General features: G+C 32.8%; 1 protein-coding gene across 4 annotated transcripts in view; it reads right to left on the bottom strand.

Annotated features, from left to right (window-relative positions):
• The window catches only part of LOC143051783 (uncharacterized), a 62,708-nt gene that overhangs the window by 22,974 nt on the left and 20,830 nt on the right, over positions 1-18,904 (bottom strand). For all 4 annotated transcript variants that reach the window (XM_076224712.1, XM_076224714.1, XM_076224713.1 and 1 more), the window contains 8 exons: positions 17,731-17,878; positions 15,392-15,647; positions 11,533-11,731; positions 10,616-10,741; positions 10,195-10,325; positions 9,530-9,658; positions 7,953-8,088; positions 6,913-7,074 (listed from right to left, as the gene is read on the bottom strand). In XM_076224712.1, the coding sequence (XP_076080827.1) occupies positions 6,913-7,074; positions 7,953-8,088; positions 9,530-9,658; positions 10,195-10,325; positions 10,616-10,741; positions 11,533-11,731; positions 15,392-15,647; positions 17,731-17,878 (1,287 nt within the window). The remainder of the gene's footprint in view (positions 1-6,912; positions 7,075-7,952; positions 8,089-9,529; positions 9,659-10,194; positions 10,326-10,615; positions 10,742-11,532; positions 11,732-15,391; positions 15,648-17,730; positions 17,879-18,904) is intronic.

The raw sequence follows: 18,904 nt of genomic DNA, 5'->3' as shown, positions 1-18,904 counted from the left end.
GACAGGTTTGATAAGAAAATAGATATGTTATTTGCAGTTTTGAACAAGTCATGTACTACTACAGGTAGTTCGACTGTTGCAGAAATTTCTCAATCTGGTGGTTTAGACACGCAAAGAGAACAAAGTTCGGATAACGTCCCAAGTACAGGGGAGCGTAGACCGGTAATTTCTTTGAATGCAAATCTTGATGAGGACTTGGGAAGTCCTAGAATTATTAGAAATATTGATTTTGACAATAGGTCAGAAATTTCTCTTCATATAGACAGTCGTGAAAAGGCTGATTTACTTGGTCTATGTTCATCAGAGGATGAATATTCTCGTGGCCTTGGTAGTCCTGTTAGTGTTTATTCTCAGGCTGGCAATAAATCTAGAAATGTTGAAAGATTTAGCCAATATCTACAAACTCAACCTACTATAATTAATAACAATGTTGAAAGTCAGTCAAATCAGAGACAAACAAGTAACATTGATAATAATAACAATAAAACTGTAGACAAACAGTCAGATAATTTAAATTTATTGTCTAAGCTTTTCAAGGAAGATATTCCTTCAGAATCTTCTGATAATTCAGGTGGCTTGATCATTGATGAAGCGCAGGTTAGAATTCTGGAACGTTCCTGGAGAACTAAAAATCCAGAGAAACTTACTGCTTTTAAAGATGAATACCGTAGTTGTTTTCCGGTTAATGATAAATCTAAAAGCTTTTTGCAAGTACCCAGTTTGGATGATTTATTAGAACCAATGATAAGAACTGTTCATGGAACAAATAGTGTTAAGTCATGGGACAAACACAAGCAATTGGTTACTCAACCTTTAAAACAGATAGAAAATCTAGCCTATCAAGGGCAGGTGGCTTCACGTATGGGTATTATATCAGTGTTGTATATGCAACAAACATTAGGAACCTTATTAGAGAGAGTTGAGAATGAAAATGTAAGTGATGAAACTTGTCAAATGGTGAAGGACTTGTTTGCAATTTCGACAAAGTCTCTTGATCAGGTAGGACGCACAGGGGCGTTTAACCATATGATACGCAGGAAAGCTGCAGCTACTGAGTCTGGTTTAAATAACTTGAAAGATATACAGGCTAAAGTGTTGTATTTACCTCTTTCGAATGAGGGTGTATTTGGTAAAGGTTTGGAAGACAAACTTGAGAAACGTAAAGAACAACGTGAGCAACTAGACGATCTCTTACCAGAGTATAAAAACAATAATAAGAGAAAGTTTGAATCAACTCAGGTGCGTCAAGATTGGCAAAATAAAGCTCCTAGATATAGTTCTAATAATAGTTCTACTCATGTTAATTATAACAATGCTAATTCAGCTGATAAACGCTCAGGTTTTAATTATAACAAATCTTCTGTGAGATCTGTTCCCAGGAAGTTCCAGAAAGACAATAAAGCTGATGACTTTGGGAAAAAGGATAAAGAAAAGAAAGCAGGTGGCAATTGGAATTCTTTTCGGATCCCAAAGAAAAACAGTAGCTGACTCAGAGTTGAAAGTAATAAGTTATCAGAATCAGGCCGAGATACCAGTTGGGGGTCGTCTAAGATTTTTTCGGGACAATTGGGAAAAAATAACAGACGATCAATGGGTCTTGTCAGTAATAACAGAGGGTTACAAACTAGAGTTTCTAGAAATGCCATTTTGGACAGGCATACGGAAAACCTCTGTGTCTTTAAAAGACTCGGATATTTTAATCCAAGAAATAAATACTCTTATAGGAAAAGACGCTATAGAACCTGTTCGCCAGCAAGATGCAGCAACAGGTTTCTACAGTACATTTTTTCTAGTCCCCAAAAAGAATGGGACAATGAGACCAGTAATAAATCTCAGACCCCTCAACAGGTATCTCAAGAAAATACATTTCAAAATGGACACTCTCACAAAAGTATTAAATTTAGTAAAAATAGGAGATTGGGCCATTTCTCTAGATCTAAGCAATGCTTATTTACACATCCCAATATTTCAGAAACATCGCAAATTTCTCAGATTTTCTGTTCAGAACCAGTGTTATCAGTGGAAAGTTCTTTGTTTCGGACCAACTTCTGCTCCGAGAGTCTTTACAAAAATGGTTTCGGTAGTAGCGGCTTTTCTGAGAACTCAAAATGTGAGACTAGCAGTCTATCTAGACGACTGGTTAATAGTCAATCAAAACAAGGATCAATTATATCAAGATCGGAAGAAATGTCTCGATCTCCTAATGTCAGTAGGTTTTCTTATCAACAGAGAAAAATCAAGTCTAGTACCAACTCAAAACTTGATATACCTAGGAGGGCAGTTTCATTTGGACAAGGGACTTGTTTGCCCAACTCAGGAAAGAATAGACAAACTCAATATGGCAATATTAATTCTTTCATCAGGTTTCACTTCCTACAATTACTAGGCATAATGGCATCTTGCATAGAGTTAATTCCGAATGCACGCTTGTTCATGAGACCTATTCAACTACATCTCCTCTCATTTTGGAGACCAAGTTGTCAGGATCTGTCCATAAAGATCCCAGTTACACCACATCTGAAATCACATCTCAGTTGGTGGAAAAATTCAGCAAACACGCTGAGAGGCCAATATTTTCAACTGGCTCAGACTTCTGTCACCATAACGACAGATGCTTCCAAAACCGGGTATGGGGGTTTTATGAACAATCAAATTTTTCAAGGGGAATGGTCAGAAATGCAGAGCAAGAAACATATAAATTCCCTAGAATTGGAAGCAGTGTTTTTAACGCTGAAACACTTCCTAAATCAGTTGAAAGGTCAATATGTTCTGATAAGATCGGACAATACCACAGTGGTCCAATATATAAACAAACAAGGGGGGACGAAATCGCCCACTCTTTGCTACCAAACATGGGATTTATGGAATCTAGCAATTCAAAACAATATTCGATTGAAGGCTGCTCATATAACAGGAAAATTGAACATTTTAGCAGACCAACTCAGTCGAACCAAAATTCAACATACGGAATGGTCTCTGAACAAACTTGTGGTTCAAAATCTATTTCAAATTTGGGGGACTCCTCTCATAGATTTATTTGCCTCAATAGACAATCGTCAGACAGAAATTTTTTGTTCATGGATCCCACTTCAGAAAGCTTTAGCTCTGGATGCTTTGACAATTTCATGGGAGAGAATTTATGCCTATGCTTATCCCCCAATCTGTCTGATCCTAAAAGTCTTGCAATATATGAGGCAGTACCAGTGTCAGATTTTGTTGATAGCTCCCCAATGGCCACGGAGACATTGGTACCCAGAGCTGCTTCAATTATTGATAGCAGTTCCCATTAGGATACCAGTAATTCCAGAATTGTTATGTCAACCGAAAACTCGGATTTATCATCCCAATCCACAAGTTTTCAAGCTGACTGCATGGCTTCTATCAACGAACGGTTTACAACAGAAGGTTTTTCTAAAGGGGTTAGAGAGTTACTCTCCGCCTCATGGCGGAAAGGGACTCAAAAAGATTACTGCTCAAAATTCAAAAGGTTCAATAACTGGTGTAGTACAAGGAAAATTGATCCCTATAAAATATCTTTAAGTCAGATAGCTGATTTTTTATCATATTTATTTGATAGTGGTTTGCAATACAGAACGATTGCAGGATATCGCTCAATGTTGTCCACAGTATTACCTCCTATAGATAATTTCCAAATTGGACAATATCCTAAAATAATTAGATTGATTAAAGGTGTTTTCAATACAAGACCTCCAGTTGCAAAACTATTACCTGAATGGGATTTGCACATAGTATTAAGAATGTTAGAAAATAGTCCTTTTGACAATGTTGAACAAATGAGTTCAAAAGATTTGACTTTAAAAACTGTATTCTTAACTGCCATTACTACTTTCAGGAGATGTAGCGATCTGCAGGCACTAAGAACGGATGAAGGCTCCATGAGAATACAGACTAAAGGAATTACGTTTATAAGACATGGCCTAGCCAAACAGGATAGGGAGAAACATTTTGGAGCAAAAATTTTCGTACCTACATACACTGAGAATACCTCTTTAGATCCACGGGAAAGTTTGTTACAATATTTAGATAAAACAAAACCGTCGCGAAAAAAATTACAGCAGGACCAAAGAGGGAAATTATTTTTAGCTTTATGTGAACCTCACAAACCAGTTACCTCTCAGACAATTTCACATTGGATTGTTCAAATTATTAAACAGGCTTATTCTGACTCTGAATCTTCAGGGAAAGGGAAAATACATGCACATTCTACAAGAGCTATTGGTCCGACTTGGGCATTCTTTAAAGGAGCATCTATCAATTCGATCTTAGAATCTGCAGATTGGAGTTCGGAATCTACCTTTAGTAGATTTTATTTGCGTGAATTAGATGTAAATGTGTTACAGAAAATAGACTAAGTTGATATTTTCGGCGAGTTGCACAGCATGTTTTTTGTTATTCATTAAAATGTTATTGGTGGAAGCATTTTAAATGGTGGAAGTATTTTATATGTTTTTAACTATGAACTGCATTTGAACTTATGATGAAGTTGAAATGACAAAGAATCACAGAGAAGTTTTTCTGTTATTAGATGTGTTGTAGAAAGTCTCTTCAGGTGAGATAATTTATTTATAACACTCCTCCTAAGGTTCAGACTGCTTTGAAATCAGTAGTAATCCTTATGTATATTCCTTGACTGGTAAGTAAAAATATATATGATATAAAATTGAGAATTTGTTTTCAAGTTCTAATTTTATGAATTATTTTTACTTACCAGTCAAGGCTCCCACCACCTCCCCAGTTATAAATAATTTTCGGTATAGGGAATATTTTGTTCCCGCCGATAAACTGAGGAGGCCTTCACCCGGATGATCAATGTTAGATAGATGTTTGAAATCATCCAGGTGTTGCGAGTTATGAGAACGTTGTAAGGGAGATAATCCTTATGTATATTCCTTGACTGGTAATTAAAAATAATTCATAAAATTAGAACTTGAAAACAAATTCTCAATTTCGCAAGGTATTTAAACTAAGGTCAAGATGACACAACACTAGTCTATTTATTAAATACAAAACTCTTATTTCATGTCTTTATTGTTTACAATATAAAAAAGAAGATGTGGTATGATTGCCAATGAGACAACTATCCACAAAAGACCAAAATGACACAGACATTAACCACTATAGGTCACCTTACAGTCTTCAACAATGAGCAAAGCCCATATCGCATAGTGAGCTATAAAAGGCCCGATAAGATAATGTAAAACAATTCAAACGAGAAAACTAACGGCCTTATTTATGTAAAAAAAAATTGAAAGAAAAATAAATATGTAAACATAAACAAACGACAACCACTGAATTACAAATATGCTGAATATATATTTTTGTTACTGGAATTGAAGTTCAAAGAATTTTTCTTTGCTATTAACTGGCTGATCCTTGATACTTCCTAATCTTACAATGTGGAAGAAAAATTTCATGAAAAAAAGTTTTTTGGCCCTTAAAAAACAAAAAGTCTCTTCAGATTTGGTACTTTTAAAGTTACCAGAAGATCTTCCAGAAAATGTTCATTAGTTAATACTGCATAATGTACTGACACGAGCAATTTTGAATTACTTTCATTGATTTTTTCAAATTTTTACAATATTTACTAGTGAGAATTTTCTCTATGAGAACATTTTTAATGTAAACAATACAATTATCTGGACTAAACCAAATATTCCATGATCAATTTGAAAATTCTGATGATATTTTTGAATTACTTTAAGTATTTAACTTTAAAACATTGCTTTATCACTGAACTAGTATACATATTTTAAGGGGCCAGTTGAAGGACGCCTCCAGGTGCAGTCGTTTCTCGCTACATTGAAAACCCATAGGTGGCCTTCTGCTGTTGACTGCTCTATGGTTGGGATGTTGTCGCTTTGACACATTCCCAATTCCTTTCGCAATTTTACTTTGTGAACACATAAGAAGTAAGTTTTAACTACAATTAGGTTTAGTGTTTCTGTATAGAAATTTCCTTTTTTTTTATGATGAGGCCTCTCAAGGTGGTACCTAACACTACAGGGAGAAAACTCTGTAAAGTCAGCTAAACGTTTTAATTACGTTGTGTTGTAAAAGGAATATTAAGCTTCTATATGATCAAAATTAGTGTTTGTCAAACTGTTATATAACCAGTGTAATTTTTCTGACAAAATGGTTGGTTCGAAGTTTTTGAAATATTTATATTTTTGTTAAAGGGTCAAAGTAAATACTTAAACAAAAATTTTTATGAAAATTAAACGAGCAAAATTAATTCTAGTTAAAGTGTTGGGTACCACCTTAAGATGACTTTTTATGTAATACTGTCAAGTTAAAGTCTGATGGATAGATGCAAACAAGAACCAACAGTTTAAACAATATATACCCTCCATCAAACATGGAGTATAATGAGGAAAAATATTATCCAGATTTTCTGAATCCTCTGGTTTTATTCATGAAGAGCCATTAAAAAAAAATCCCCTTTAAACCCTACTTTGTTTATCATAATTTTATAATATAAAGTTTAAAAAGCCAAATTTGAAATCCTATAAAATCCTTGTAATATTTGCATATTTTTACAAAAAAAAGGATACTTATGTTAAATGTCATGATGTATGAGAGTCTAGAGAGAATTATTCCCCATCAAATTTTCAATGGCTTATATCTTGAAAACAAGCACAATCATGACCATTAATTTATTTCTGCTTTTTAAGTTACTTTATCTTTTTACTATGAGTTTATAACAGTCTTTTAAAAAGCTTGTTATTTTGAAACAGAGTAGTAATAAAATTGAGAATGGAAATGGGGAATGTGCCAAAGAGACAACAACCGACCATAGAAAAAAACAACAGCAGAATGTCACCAACAGGTCTTCAATGTAGCGAGAAACATCCTTAAAACACAAATCAGGAAACATTTCAAACTGGTACCTACCTCAGTTTCTACAGTTTTCTTTGTCTCCACTTCAAACTCTTTCTTTAGTTGTTCCCTTATTTTACCGTTCAGTATATCATTAGCTTTAGTACATTCGTCCTTCACCTCTTCTCTCAATTTACTGACTTCCGTTTCTTTCTCCTTCTCCAGGCTTTCTTTAAGCTGTAAAACAAATGTTTTATTGATATTATTCAGTTGACGAGTGGTTGTTCAGGGCAAATGGATTGTAAAATGCATATTATTATCATTCAGTAAGATCCAGATTAAAAACAAAACACTATCATTTAATAATTAAAGCACAAGACTTTGATAATACTTATGAACCCATTCCGTTAATCTAAGTATAAAATGCATTTTGGAAACATGAAGGCACTTTTTTCAGATCCATCCACCCATAATATAAATTATCATTTTAACCTTTATATTCTTGCAGAATTCATAGGTAAAAATTATTAATCCTTTTAAAGTAGAAATTATACTTTGTTTCTTAAAAGTACAGTGATTTTTTTTTATCTAAAAAATCTATATTAAGGAAGCTGGCTTGTCATGTTTTGGATTTTTTGTCAGATTTTCGGAATCCTCTACTTTTATCCATTTGAAATGCCTTGAAAAAATTTGCCCAGTGACCCCCATTTTTCTTTTTGTAAATCTTTTACATGTATAATGATAAGCCATCTGTAAAAGTCTTATAAAATTTTAATTACTTTTTAAGTTTTTGAGAACTTTAACTTGTCAATGATAAAGCAATGAAAAGTCCAGAGAGAATATTTTCCTGCCAAAAATTCAACGGCGAATATCTCGAAAACAAGCACGGTGACCTATATATTTTTTTTGCTCTTTGGATTCCTTTATTAATCCCCTATCTATATAAACTAGTGTTTTGAAAAGTTAATTACTTTGAAACTGAGAAGCGAACTCCCTTAAGTTGCAAATGACTGAATTTATATTTTCCATGTTATCATTCTGTAATTTCACTAACCAAAAACACAATCAATGTATGTTTTGTACTTTCTACTTTCAGTTTCTATAAATAGACTTACTGTTTTAAGTTTTTCAGAGAGAGACTCATCCATCTCTTCCTTCAGTTTCTGTTCTAATTTGTCTTTCTCTTCACAGACTTTGACATACAACGTTTTACAATCATCCACTTCTTGTAGGGCATTGTTCAAATCATTTCTGTAATTAATATAATACAATTACTTCATATTGGCTTATTATACTGTCAGCTTTTGAGAAGATTTTAGGACATAGTGAGGAAATAAAAATATTCACCTTATTCATCGTTCATGCTTTACATCCTGAACAATGAATTTGAAATTTTTGTGTTTGGTATATTTCTCTGTCCAATGCTTTCTGCAGACATTATGTATTGTTTCTTTTAAATGATAAGGTAAGCAGCAATACATTTACGTTACTAGCTAACAAAATTACCCTTACCTGATACTTTATTTCAGGGTTTTTGCAAATTTTTCAGATGAAACTGTGGTAGTTGTAATTGATAGTTCAATTGGATATTTAAATCTTTAAAATCTGTATAAAGAAGTTACCTACACACAAACAATACTTAACTCACAGTATTTTGAATTACTCTATTAGGCCAATTAAAATTAATTGATAGATTTTCATCCCCGCCTGCCCCTCTGAAATCGTCCCGCCCCGATTATTTTATTTAATAAAAAAATATGATTTCCGGATTTTGTTCATGTCCGTTACCGGAAACATTCGATTATTTCGTTTCATTCAAAACTTCCTCTTCTAAATTTCGGTTTTGTATTTCTTCGAGTAATCTAACGAAAATGATCAAGTTGACATATTGTGCTGCTCTCTGATGACAACATCATCTACCGAGAATTAAGATGGATTACGAGAAGGGCATGTATGAAATATTCGAGTTACGAGTAAAACGCTGTGTCCAAGAACGCAAATTGCGGTATGTCACAAATGTGATTCAGTAGAATAAGTATTTTTTTAATTTATGACTGTGTCAGGAAACTTCGACTGTGAATGATATCCAAAACGCAAAAATCGTGGAACAAATTGGTACAAAAAAACATGACTGGATTAAAGAAATTAACACAAGCACGAACTTGTTAGATTTATGGCCGTATAATGAACAAAAAAAGTCGACAAACAAACGCATTATATTATAGCATGTTTAGCAAGCCGTTAGATTTACCCATGGCTGTCGTTTTTTGTTGACAAACAGCAAACACCCTCTATCCAAACAGGGACAATACCCTCAATGTAGTCATCAAACAACAACTAAAGGGGCAAATTTACATGTACATGTATAACAGTGGTTGCAAATTAGATATTTATTTAAGAGTTTGAAAAATTATATATTATGATTCCTTATAGTCCCTTATACGGCATGTACAATGTATATACATGACGTAAGCTTATTATCATAATATATTATAATATATATATTTTACATTTGTTCATACCCCGCGGTACGAAGAACTCGTGACAAGAGGGTTTCATATGAAATAAAATTTAAAGAATAAAATCCTCCCACCCACTCCATTTTTTTCAAAAATTTGGATGAAAATCTACTAATTAATTTTAGTTGGCCTTATTTAAATGTTGGCACACTTCTACCAAACACATATCTCACCTAAGTTTATTACATTCAGTTTCATATTTCTTTATAAGATTAGCCTTCTCTGAAGAGAACTCCTCAGCAAGTTCCTTCCTAAGGTTATCCCTAGCCTTCTCGTGTACAGAGTCACTGGCCTTCTGACACCTGTAAAAGGTCAAAGAATATTTATAAAATAGAACATTTAACATTGAGGATTCAAAACCAGAATAACAATATAAAAGGCCTTGCAACTGAAATCAATTTCTGGAAAATGTCAAAGGGTATCCATAAAATTAAACATTAAGCATGAGGCTACAGTTGCTGCAAGAAAATATATATGCCTTTCAAATATAATAAAAATTCATGAAAAAGGCCAGAGTTTATTTAATAAAATTTATCAGTTAACATTGAGGGTACCAAGACTAAGAGGTGATATATGTGCCTTGCAAATGAAATCAAAATCTGGAAAAGGTCAAAAGTTATAGAAATTAACATTAAACATTGCCGGTACAATGTACAAATAAAACAATTTTTTTTTATTAAACTAAATCACAAATTTTTGTTTACATTAAGGAAAAAGAACCTTACAACAGGTTAAAATTCATTATTGTTTTCTTTGACAAAATATGTGTAAGAGCAGACTATCAATCATGATTTTAGTGTTACAACATCAGTATTTCAATCAAACAAAATTAAATTACCTGTCTAGAGCCTCTCGTTTGTCTTGATCATAATCTTTTACCATTTGTGAAATTTGTTGATTCAGATGATTGTTAATTTCAGTTAACTTCTCCTCGTTCACAACAGCTTCGTTTAATCTTTTCTTTAGTTCCTGAAAACATTAAAAAGAATAAAATTTGAAAAGAATTAAAAATAAAATCAATGTTTACAGAATACAATACAAATTTTTAACAAAACTTCATATTTTTTTGGGGCACTTTATAGCTTGATGTTCAGTGTGAGCTAGGGCTCTGTGTTGAAGGCCATACTTTGACCTATACATGCTATATATGAAGGTCTACTTTTTTACATATTGTAACTTGGATGAAGAGTTGTCTCATTTGCACTCATGCCACATCTTCTTATATCTATTAAACTTGAGAAAACAAATATATGACTTACATCTATATCCTCATTAAGAATGACTTTCTCTCTCCTCAAATTTTCTGCCTCCTTCTTCAATCTGGTTTCTATAGCATTGGACTTGTCCCCTGTCCTCAGTAAATCTTCCCACTCTTGTACTTTGCCCTTTACAACAGAAAAATTCTTTTATAAAATATCCTACTAATATTTCATTTTTCCAGAAAATTTAAACACAATCTGCTATTGAAATAAAACAATGTACATGCTGTAAGTATACAATTAAACATAAATCTTGTCAAGTCAGCTTTGATTAGAAATTTCTTTCTCTACTAAAATATAAAATATAATTATACTGATCATACAACATTGACTGATTTGCTGTATTTTTTTCAATAAGATCACATTTGCTAGTCTTCATCTGATAATTGCATTCATACTGTTGTTAAAGGCTGTTCAAGGAAAAAAAACTAGATATCCTTTTCTGTTGGTAATGGATTAAAAGCAAAGAAAGTTGTTACAACCATATCAAATTAATGGATGGTGGGGTATAGAAAAGAATCCACTTAAAATTCAACATTTTATTTTATGCCCTATTTTCCATACACCTTATCGCTAATCCCGGCTGACCCGGCCGCTTGAACGCATACAACAATCACTTTTCCATTGTGGCGTCAGATATTTTGTTTTATGACGTCAAAATTTTACGGGAACCTGTGTGATATCCAGTAATGGCGGACAAATAGCGATAAGGTGTATTCTCACAACATCTGAGGTGTTTTCAATGATAAATATGTTTGTTTTTAATGGTTAAAACGATAAATGTGACTTTTTTAATACTTCTATGATAAATGTGACTGTTCTCAATAATAAATATAAATGTTTATTTTGCCTGTTTATACTGATAAGTGGGACTGTTTCAATGAAATTTGACTGTTTCTTTTTTTTCTAAATTTTACCTTATACTCCTCAGCAGTTTTCTCCGCCCTCTCACACCGTATCCTATATTCTCCCATCTCCCTTTTCAACTTTCGTAGTTCTTCCTGCTGATTGGAGACTTGGATCCTCTTCTCCTTGTTACTGAGTAGACATCTCTCTAACTCACACCTCAGGCTGTGGACTGTCCCGTCATCAGCTGCTGAGGCATTGGGACCAGTCCTGGAATAAAGTGGGGGGAACTCTTACTCAATTTTATTCATTTAAAGAGATATATATGTTTAAACACTTCATTATACAAAGTTGTGTAGAGTAAAAGTTTTAAATGCTCATAACAAATTTGAATCAATGTTCAACATTTTAACAATCATATCAAATTCACTTTTCATTGTTTCAATCTTTTAAAGGTTTGCTTATGATGGTCATTATCATAATGATGGTCTCGATTAAAATACAGATCTTATTTTCAACATCTGTTTGCAAGGATATGATTACACTCCATTTTACCTTTTGTTCTGCATCAGCAAATGATTTTTTTAAGTTGTCTATCATTTGACAAAACCAGAGAATCCCAAAAGGTATCTAAATCAGAAGAAGAATGGAGGATTTTCAAAGCCTTGTAAGCAAAGCGTGGACATAGGACATGTAATTCTATCAGATTGTGGTCTTGCCTTTTGTTGAAGGTGGTACAGTGACCTATAGTTCTTACTGTGAATTCATTTTTATTCGTTGGATACTAATTTTTTCGTTGGTACAGGTGACCCATAAATTTAAGAGTTCAACAAATTGATAATGTACTATAGACTTGAATGTAGCCATACAGGGTAAAACCAAGAAGTCAAGAATCCATGAAAATGAAAGTTTTACTGAATCAACAAAATATCGATACCCACAAAAATAGATGAATCCACAGTAACTTCTATGTCATTTGGTCTCTGGTGCAGAGAAGTCACATCAGAAATCCTCTTATTTATAAACAAGAATGTGTCCAAAGTACACGGATGCCCCACTCGCACTATCCTTTTCCATGTTCCATGGACCGTGAAATTGGGTAATAATCTAATTTGGTATTAAAATTAGAAAGATTATACTATAGGGAACATATGTACTAAGTTTCAAGTTGATTGGACTTCAATTTTATCAAAAACTACCTTGACCAAAAACTTTAACCTGAAACTCCCACTTTCATTTTCTATGTTTAGTGGACCGTGAAATTGGGGTCAAAAGTCTAATTTGGCTTCAAAATTAAAAAGATTATATCATAAGCAACATGTTTACTAAGTTTCAAGTTGATTGGAATTCAGCTTCACCAAAAACTACCTTGACCAAAAACTTTAACCTGAAACTCCCACTTTCATTTTCTATGTTCAGTGGCAGACTTGGGGTCAATTACATTGGAATGTAATTAATTAAACAAGTGAAACTGCGAGCTACTGCTCACTGATGATACCCCCGCCGCAAGTGGATAATATTAATAGTGTAAAAATATGCAAGTGTTCGGTAAACAGGAAGTTGTCGAGTGATGAATCTGAAAACGCATCACACGGCATAGCTGACTTATATAAATCCTGAAACCAAATTTCAGAAATCCTTGTATTGTAGTTCCTGAGAAAAATGTGACGAAAATTTTCAACTTGGCTATCATGTGTAAAATCATACAAGTGTTCGGTAAACAGGAAGTTGTCGAGTGATGAATCTGAAAACGCATCACACAGTATAGCTGACTTATATAAATCCTGAAACCAAATTTCAGAAATCCTTGTATTGTAGTTCCTGAGAAAAATGTGACGAAAATTTTCAACTTGGCTATAATGTGTAAAATCAGACAAGTGTTCGGTAAACAGGAAGTTGTCAAGTGATGAATCTGAAAACGCATCACACGGTATGGCTGACATATATAAATGTTGATACCAAATTACAGAAAGGGTGGATGTGTAGTTCCTGAGAAAAATGTGACGAAAGTTTCATGGGACGGACTGACTGACGGACGGACGGACTGACGGACTGATGGACGGACGGACTGACGGACAGACAGAGGTAAAACAGTATACCCCCCCTTTTTTAAAGCGGGGGTATAATTACACATTACATTGCAAAAATGATCAATTACACTAATTACACATTACATAGTTTTTGAAATGTAATTAATTAAATTACAATTACTTTACTAAAGTAATTAATTAAATTACACATTACATTTTATCATAATATTTTTTTAACAATATTATACATGTATATAAAAACCATGTGTAAAATATGCATGACGTATCGATAAGCATAGTTTAAGCATTGCATTTGATAATCATTAGTAATTTTAATGTTTTGTCATTTAGTCTGCATATCTCTGGTCTGAACACTTTGACAGCAAATTCTAAAGTTTTTCGACAGGAGCTTATGTGGCAGATATTGCTTGATCAGAACATGGAAGTTCCATGATTAGAAGATGTGTTGATAGGAGAGGGAATTTGTTCATAATTACTTGCCAATACATTAAGGGGTATTTTGACATCTCAGAAATGAAATCTTTTAAATAAAGCATAATATAAATAAATAAATTAAAAGTTTGTCTTCTTTTACTTTAAAAATGTGCTTGCTACAATATTGAAAATAATTTTTAGTACAAACAATGTCCATAATGTCTAAATATTAGCAATACATGTATTTCACTAATTAGATAAAAATACATGTAAAAGTGGCATTGTCCCTTGACACTTTAATCTGATTAATTGCTATTTGTTTTTACAGCTATTAATTTTTATTTCTATAATCCTTTTGTGTATACTAATTTGACAAAGTGATTGTGTGCAGTGATTTTAAATTCTAATTACCTGTATAAGAAAAAAAAAATCACTGTGACACATTTTTTTTGGTTTTGTTTAACAACTTATCAATCTATTTAGTTAACAAAGATCTTTCTAAAAAACTGAACAACACATATATAAATATTCTCACATTTTTTTTTTACTTATAAGACTATTCAGAAAAAAAATTCTGTAGGTCAAATAAATAATATAAAAACTTCAGAATAAATTACAGACTTCATATATTAAAGAAGTATGTGATATCAATATTTTAAAAATAAATATAATTTAACAATTTATATTATTAAACACAAATCCTTATCTTTAACACAATAAAAGTACATGTAATTGAAATGTAATTCAAAAGTAATTGAGCATTACATGCTTTTTTCAATGTAATTAATTACATTACCATTACATGTAATTAAAAAAATGCTCAATTACACATTACATTCAATTACATGGAAAATTGTAATGCATTACACTTAATTACCATAACATTTTCAATTACCCCATCCCTGTTCAGTGGACCGTGAAATTGGGGTCAAGAGTCTAATTTGGCTTTAAAATTAGAAAGATCATATCATAAGCAACAAGTTTACTAAGTTTCAAGTTGATTGGACTTCAGCTTCACCAAAAACTACCTTGATCAAAAACTTTAACCTGAACGGACGGACACACAGACGAACGGAGCCACAGACCAGAAAACATAATGCCTCTCTACTATCGTAGGTGGGGCATAAAAAAACGTAGTATTTCAGTTTTTTCTTAGTTCCCTTACCTGACAGATGTATCTGGAGTCTGGAAGTCCAGAGTTTTCCTGATTCCAAGGTCCGACAGTGAGTCGTTACAACTATCAACTTGCAATGTGTTAAAACTAAGGTCCCCCAGTGCTGACGCTGCCTCGAACATATTTCTTAATCCCTTACCTGACAGATGTATCGGGTGTCGGGAAGTCCAGAGTTTTCCTGATTCCAAGGTCCGACAGTGAGTCGTTACAACTATCAACTTGCAATGTGTTAAAACTAAGGACCCCCAGTGCTGACGCTGCCTCAAACATATTTTAAAAGATGTTCCTTACCTGACTGAAGTATCTGGAGTCTGGAAGTCCAGAGTTTTCCTGATTCCAAGGTCCGACAGTGAATCGTTACAACTATCAACTTGTAATGTGTTAGAACTTAGGACCCCCAGAGCTGATGCTGCCTCAAACATATTGAGTTGTTCCTTCAAGTCTTTGACTTCATCTTGGTATGTCTGACACATCTCGTCACCAATCTTCCTAGAAGCTAAGGCCTGCTGTAACTGTATCTTCACTTGACTTAATTCATGTGATGATGCTGAAAAATTAAACAAAAATCAATTAAAACTCTGATTTAACTTTTGATTCAATCCCTGCCATCCTTCATGGGAAATAATGCAAAGAGGATTCATATTATGCATATAATGCATACAGAAAAGATCAGTGATGATATTAAATTCCTGCAACTCATTTTACAAAAAAATTACAAGACAAACCTCTTTTGTAAGTTATGAACATTTGGGTTTAACTTGCAATTAATTTTTTTTATCAAAATATTTTTTAACAAAAGAGCCCTGCTAATTTGAACTTTTTACATTTACATTTTGTAATCTTTAGGCCAAAAATAAAATATTGTTTGTTTCCCCTCACACGACCGACCCGGTAAAATCACCGCGACCCGAAAAATTTTATTGGCCATTCTTGTCCACTATTTTTTTTTGCTATGTTGGTTTTTGGTGATACTTTTATGATGCTGTAGTCAACGAGCGTTTTAAATCAAGGCATTTTTGCAAGGATTAGCTTCTACATGATTCGGAATCAAGGAAACAAAGCCACACGATTTGTGGGCAAGGGTGATCTTTTTTGAAAATCAAAAAAAACCTGAAGCATCTTTCAACCCGCTGAGTGCATCTTGATTTGTTTTGTATCTAACCCCTGTTCCTGAATCGTGCTTTAAAATCTATCTACTGACTTTGTCTTTGAACAGGTTGGGCACAAGTCAGGAAATGTGGGATACATGTATTCCCTGCTTTCAGGGAACATCCCTGTTTTCTGGTGTAAAAAAAACCAGTTTAAATGGGATTTCCTTTTTCAATTTATGGCATGAACATTACAAAAGGGCACGTTTTAACATTATAACTGCATCCGTAGAATTCGTAAATACTTACTAAAAGTATTTTAGGAAAAACAAAACATTAATATAAAGTGAAGCCGTGTTTCTTCTAGAACTCGAAAAAAACATACAAATCTTTGTTTAAGAATCAATTGACCAAGCTGCATGATCCAGGTGTAACTGAACATAACCAGTCTTCACGACGAGTGGCAGCCCAGGCAGCCCATGTTGGTAAAATTACTCTCGGGCCTGTAAAAATCAGACTTACAGCTGCGGGCCTGTAGATTTAGCAGTTCAGCGTGAAGACTGCATGCATAACTAAATTAATATGTTCACTGCTATTGAAAATTTTTATTCATTGAATTTTAATTCCCAAGTGATTAACATACATGTATCTTTTTGTCATCTCATTATTGATGATCAAGGTATGAATTGGTAAACAAAGGAATTGTTTTGTTGTGAGTTATGCATCAAATTTGACTTGAACTAAACTTGATTTTTTAACTAAAAACACACTTGCTATCATTAAGCATTGTTATCACAAGTAGAATATGCGCTTTTGTAGATTTCATTACATTAAATGAATAGGAAAAAAGGAGGTCCCTGTATACTGTTTTGTTTTATCACCAGAAAACTGGGGTGTACACTGAATTAGAATACAGGGAATACCCCACTTTTCTTGACTTGAGCCTTACCTGTTGAATTTAATATAAATTCAATATAGAAAATCATATCAAGGAATAAAATAAAATAATTTGCCTACCTACCTACCCATACCCTAACAACCTCAGTCGGGTGAGGGGAAACAAAGATATTTTTAATGTTGGCCTTATATATTTTGTTAAGGTAGTATGGTAGGCTACTACATGTACCATCTTGCATAACCAATTAATGCATTTGATAGGTCCAGATGTCTTACTGGTTAGCAAATTTGATGCAGAAAGTGATTTGTGAGACTTTCTAAAATTAAATGAAAATATTAAAGTTTTTTAACTGCAGAATATTCATTGAACATTGTGAATAATTCAAATATCTAAAAAAATATATACCTATAACTATATATTACATCTTTGAAAATAGTATGAAAGTAATTTAGGATTGGTTTATAATAATGTGTGCCCTTATCTTTCTTCATCAACAGAAAGTTTGTACTTTATTTGGCATTTTTAACTTTTTTGGATTCGAGCGTCACTGACGAGTCTTTTGTAGACGAAACGCGCGTCTGGCGTATATATAAAATTAATCCTGGTATCTTTGATGAGTTTATTTAGAAGATAAAAGACATTACTTGATTCTAGCAAGGCCTGACATTGTTTCTGTGAGTCCTCCAGACTTCTGGTCAATCTATTTATAGTTTCTGCCCTGGATATCTGAGCGTTCTCTGCTGCCTTGTAACTCTGGTCAAGTTTTAATCTCAAGGTCTCATTCTCACAATTCTGTAAAATATAAATACATATATAAATAATTCAATTTTGGATGTAACACATCTTCTGATTGGCCAACAGTGCTTGTAACTCTGATCAAGTTTTAACCTCAAGGTCTCATTCTCACAATTCTGTAAAACATAAAATACATATATAAATAATTAAATTTTGGATGTAACACATCTTCTGATTGGCCAACAGTGCTTTGTCTATCAGCTCACAGACATAATAATGTCATGTGACTGTGAAGTAGCAGGTAATTCAGTGTGCACCAAATTTTTTTTTATGTTATTTTTTCACCGACAGAAAAAAAATTACAGTCATTCCTTACATATTTGAATATAAGAAGTTATTGGATATAAGACAGCAACTAAACATTTCTAATCAACATTTTTTTCTCAATTATATATTATTTTCAATTATTTTCAATCTAAGAAAACTCCATTCTTAAACTTTAATTTCATTGTGTGAGAACTTCTTACAGAACATTTAGTAGGCATTATAACTGAGGACAGGGGACTCTTGATTTTTTTATAAAATATATTTATATATCATACAGATAGATTGTTTTGCTTTTTTGCTTTTTTTGTTTTCATGGTTTTGTTTGTTAAATGTATTTTGCGTATGTTTATATTATTTGTCACAAACTTATTGTTCAGAGTTTATATGACAATAAATATTTGAATTTGAATTTGAATTAAAACTTATGCATGTATTGTTTCATCTATAATTTGAAAATTTCAAAGTTTAGTAAAGACTGCAAAATCAGTAAATTTGATTTTTCAACTAGATAGTTCCTGTCAGAGAGAGAACATGTATTACTGATAAAATGAACTGTCGGGTTGTTTTGTTTCATTGACACATTCCCCATTTTCATTATCAATTTATTGTCCTTTAAATCAAAAGTTTTATTTACATTTCACATTTTAAAACAAAGTAGGAAATGGGTCCAGTTGGTGATAATTAGAGGGGAGTTACTCATTCAGGTTACTAAACTTAAATCACATAATCACAGACTATTTTCATCAGTTTAAATAA

This window comes from Mytilus galloprovincialis, chromosome 11 (assembly GCF_965363235.1).
Source record: "Mytilus galloprovincialis chromosome 11, xbMytGall1.hap1.1, whole genome shotgun sequence".
Lineage (NCBI taxonomy): Eukaryota > Metazoa > Mollusca > Bivalvia > Mytilida > Mytilidae > Mytilus > Mytilus galloprovincialis.
Note: the sequence above shows the minus strand (reverse complement) of the source record. Positions and strands in the feature narration are given on the sequence as shown.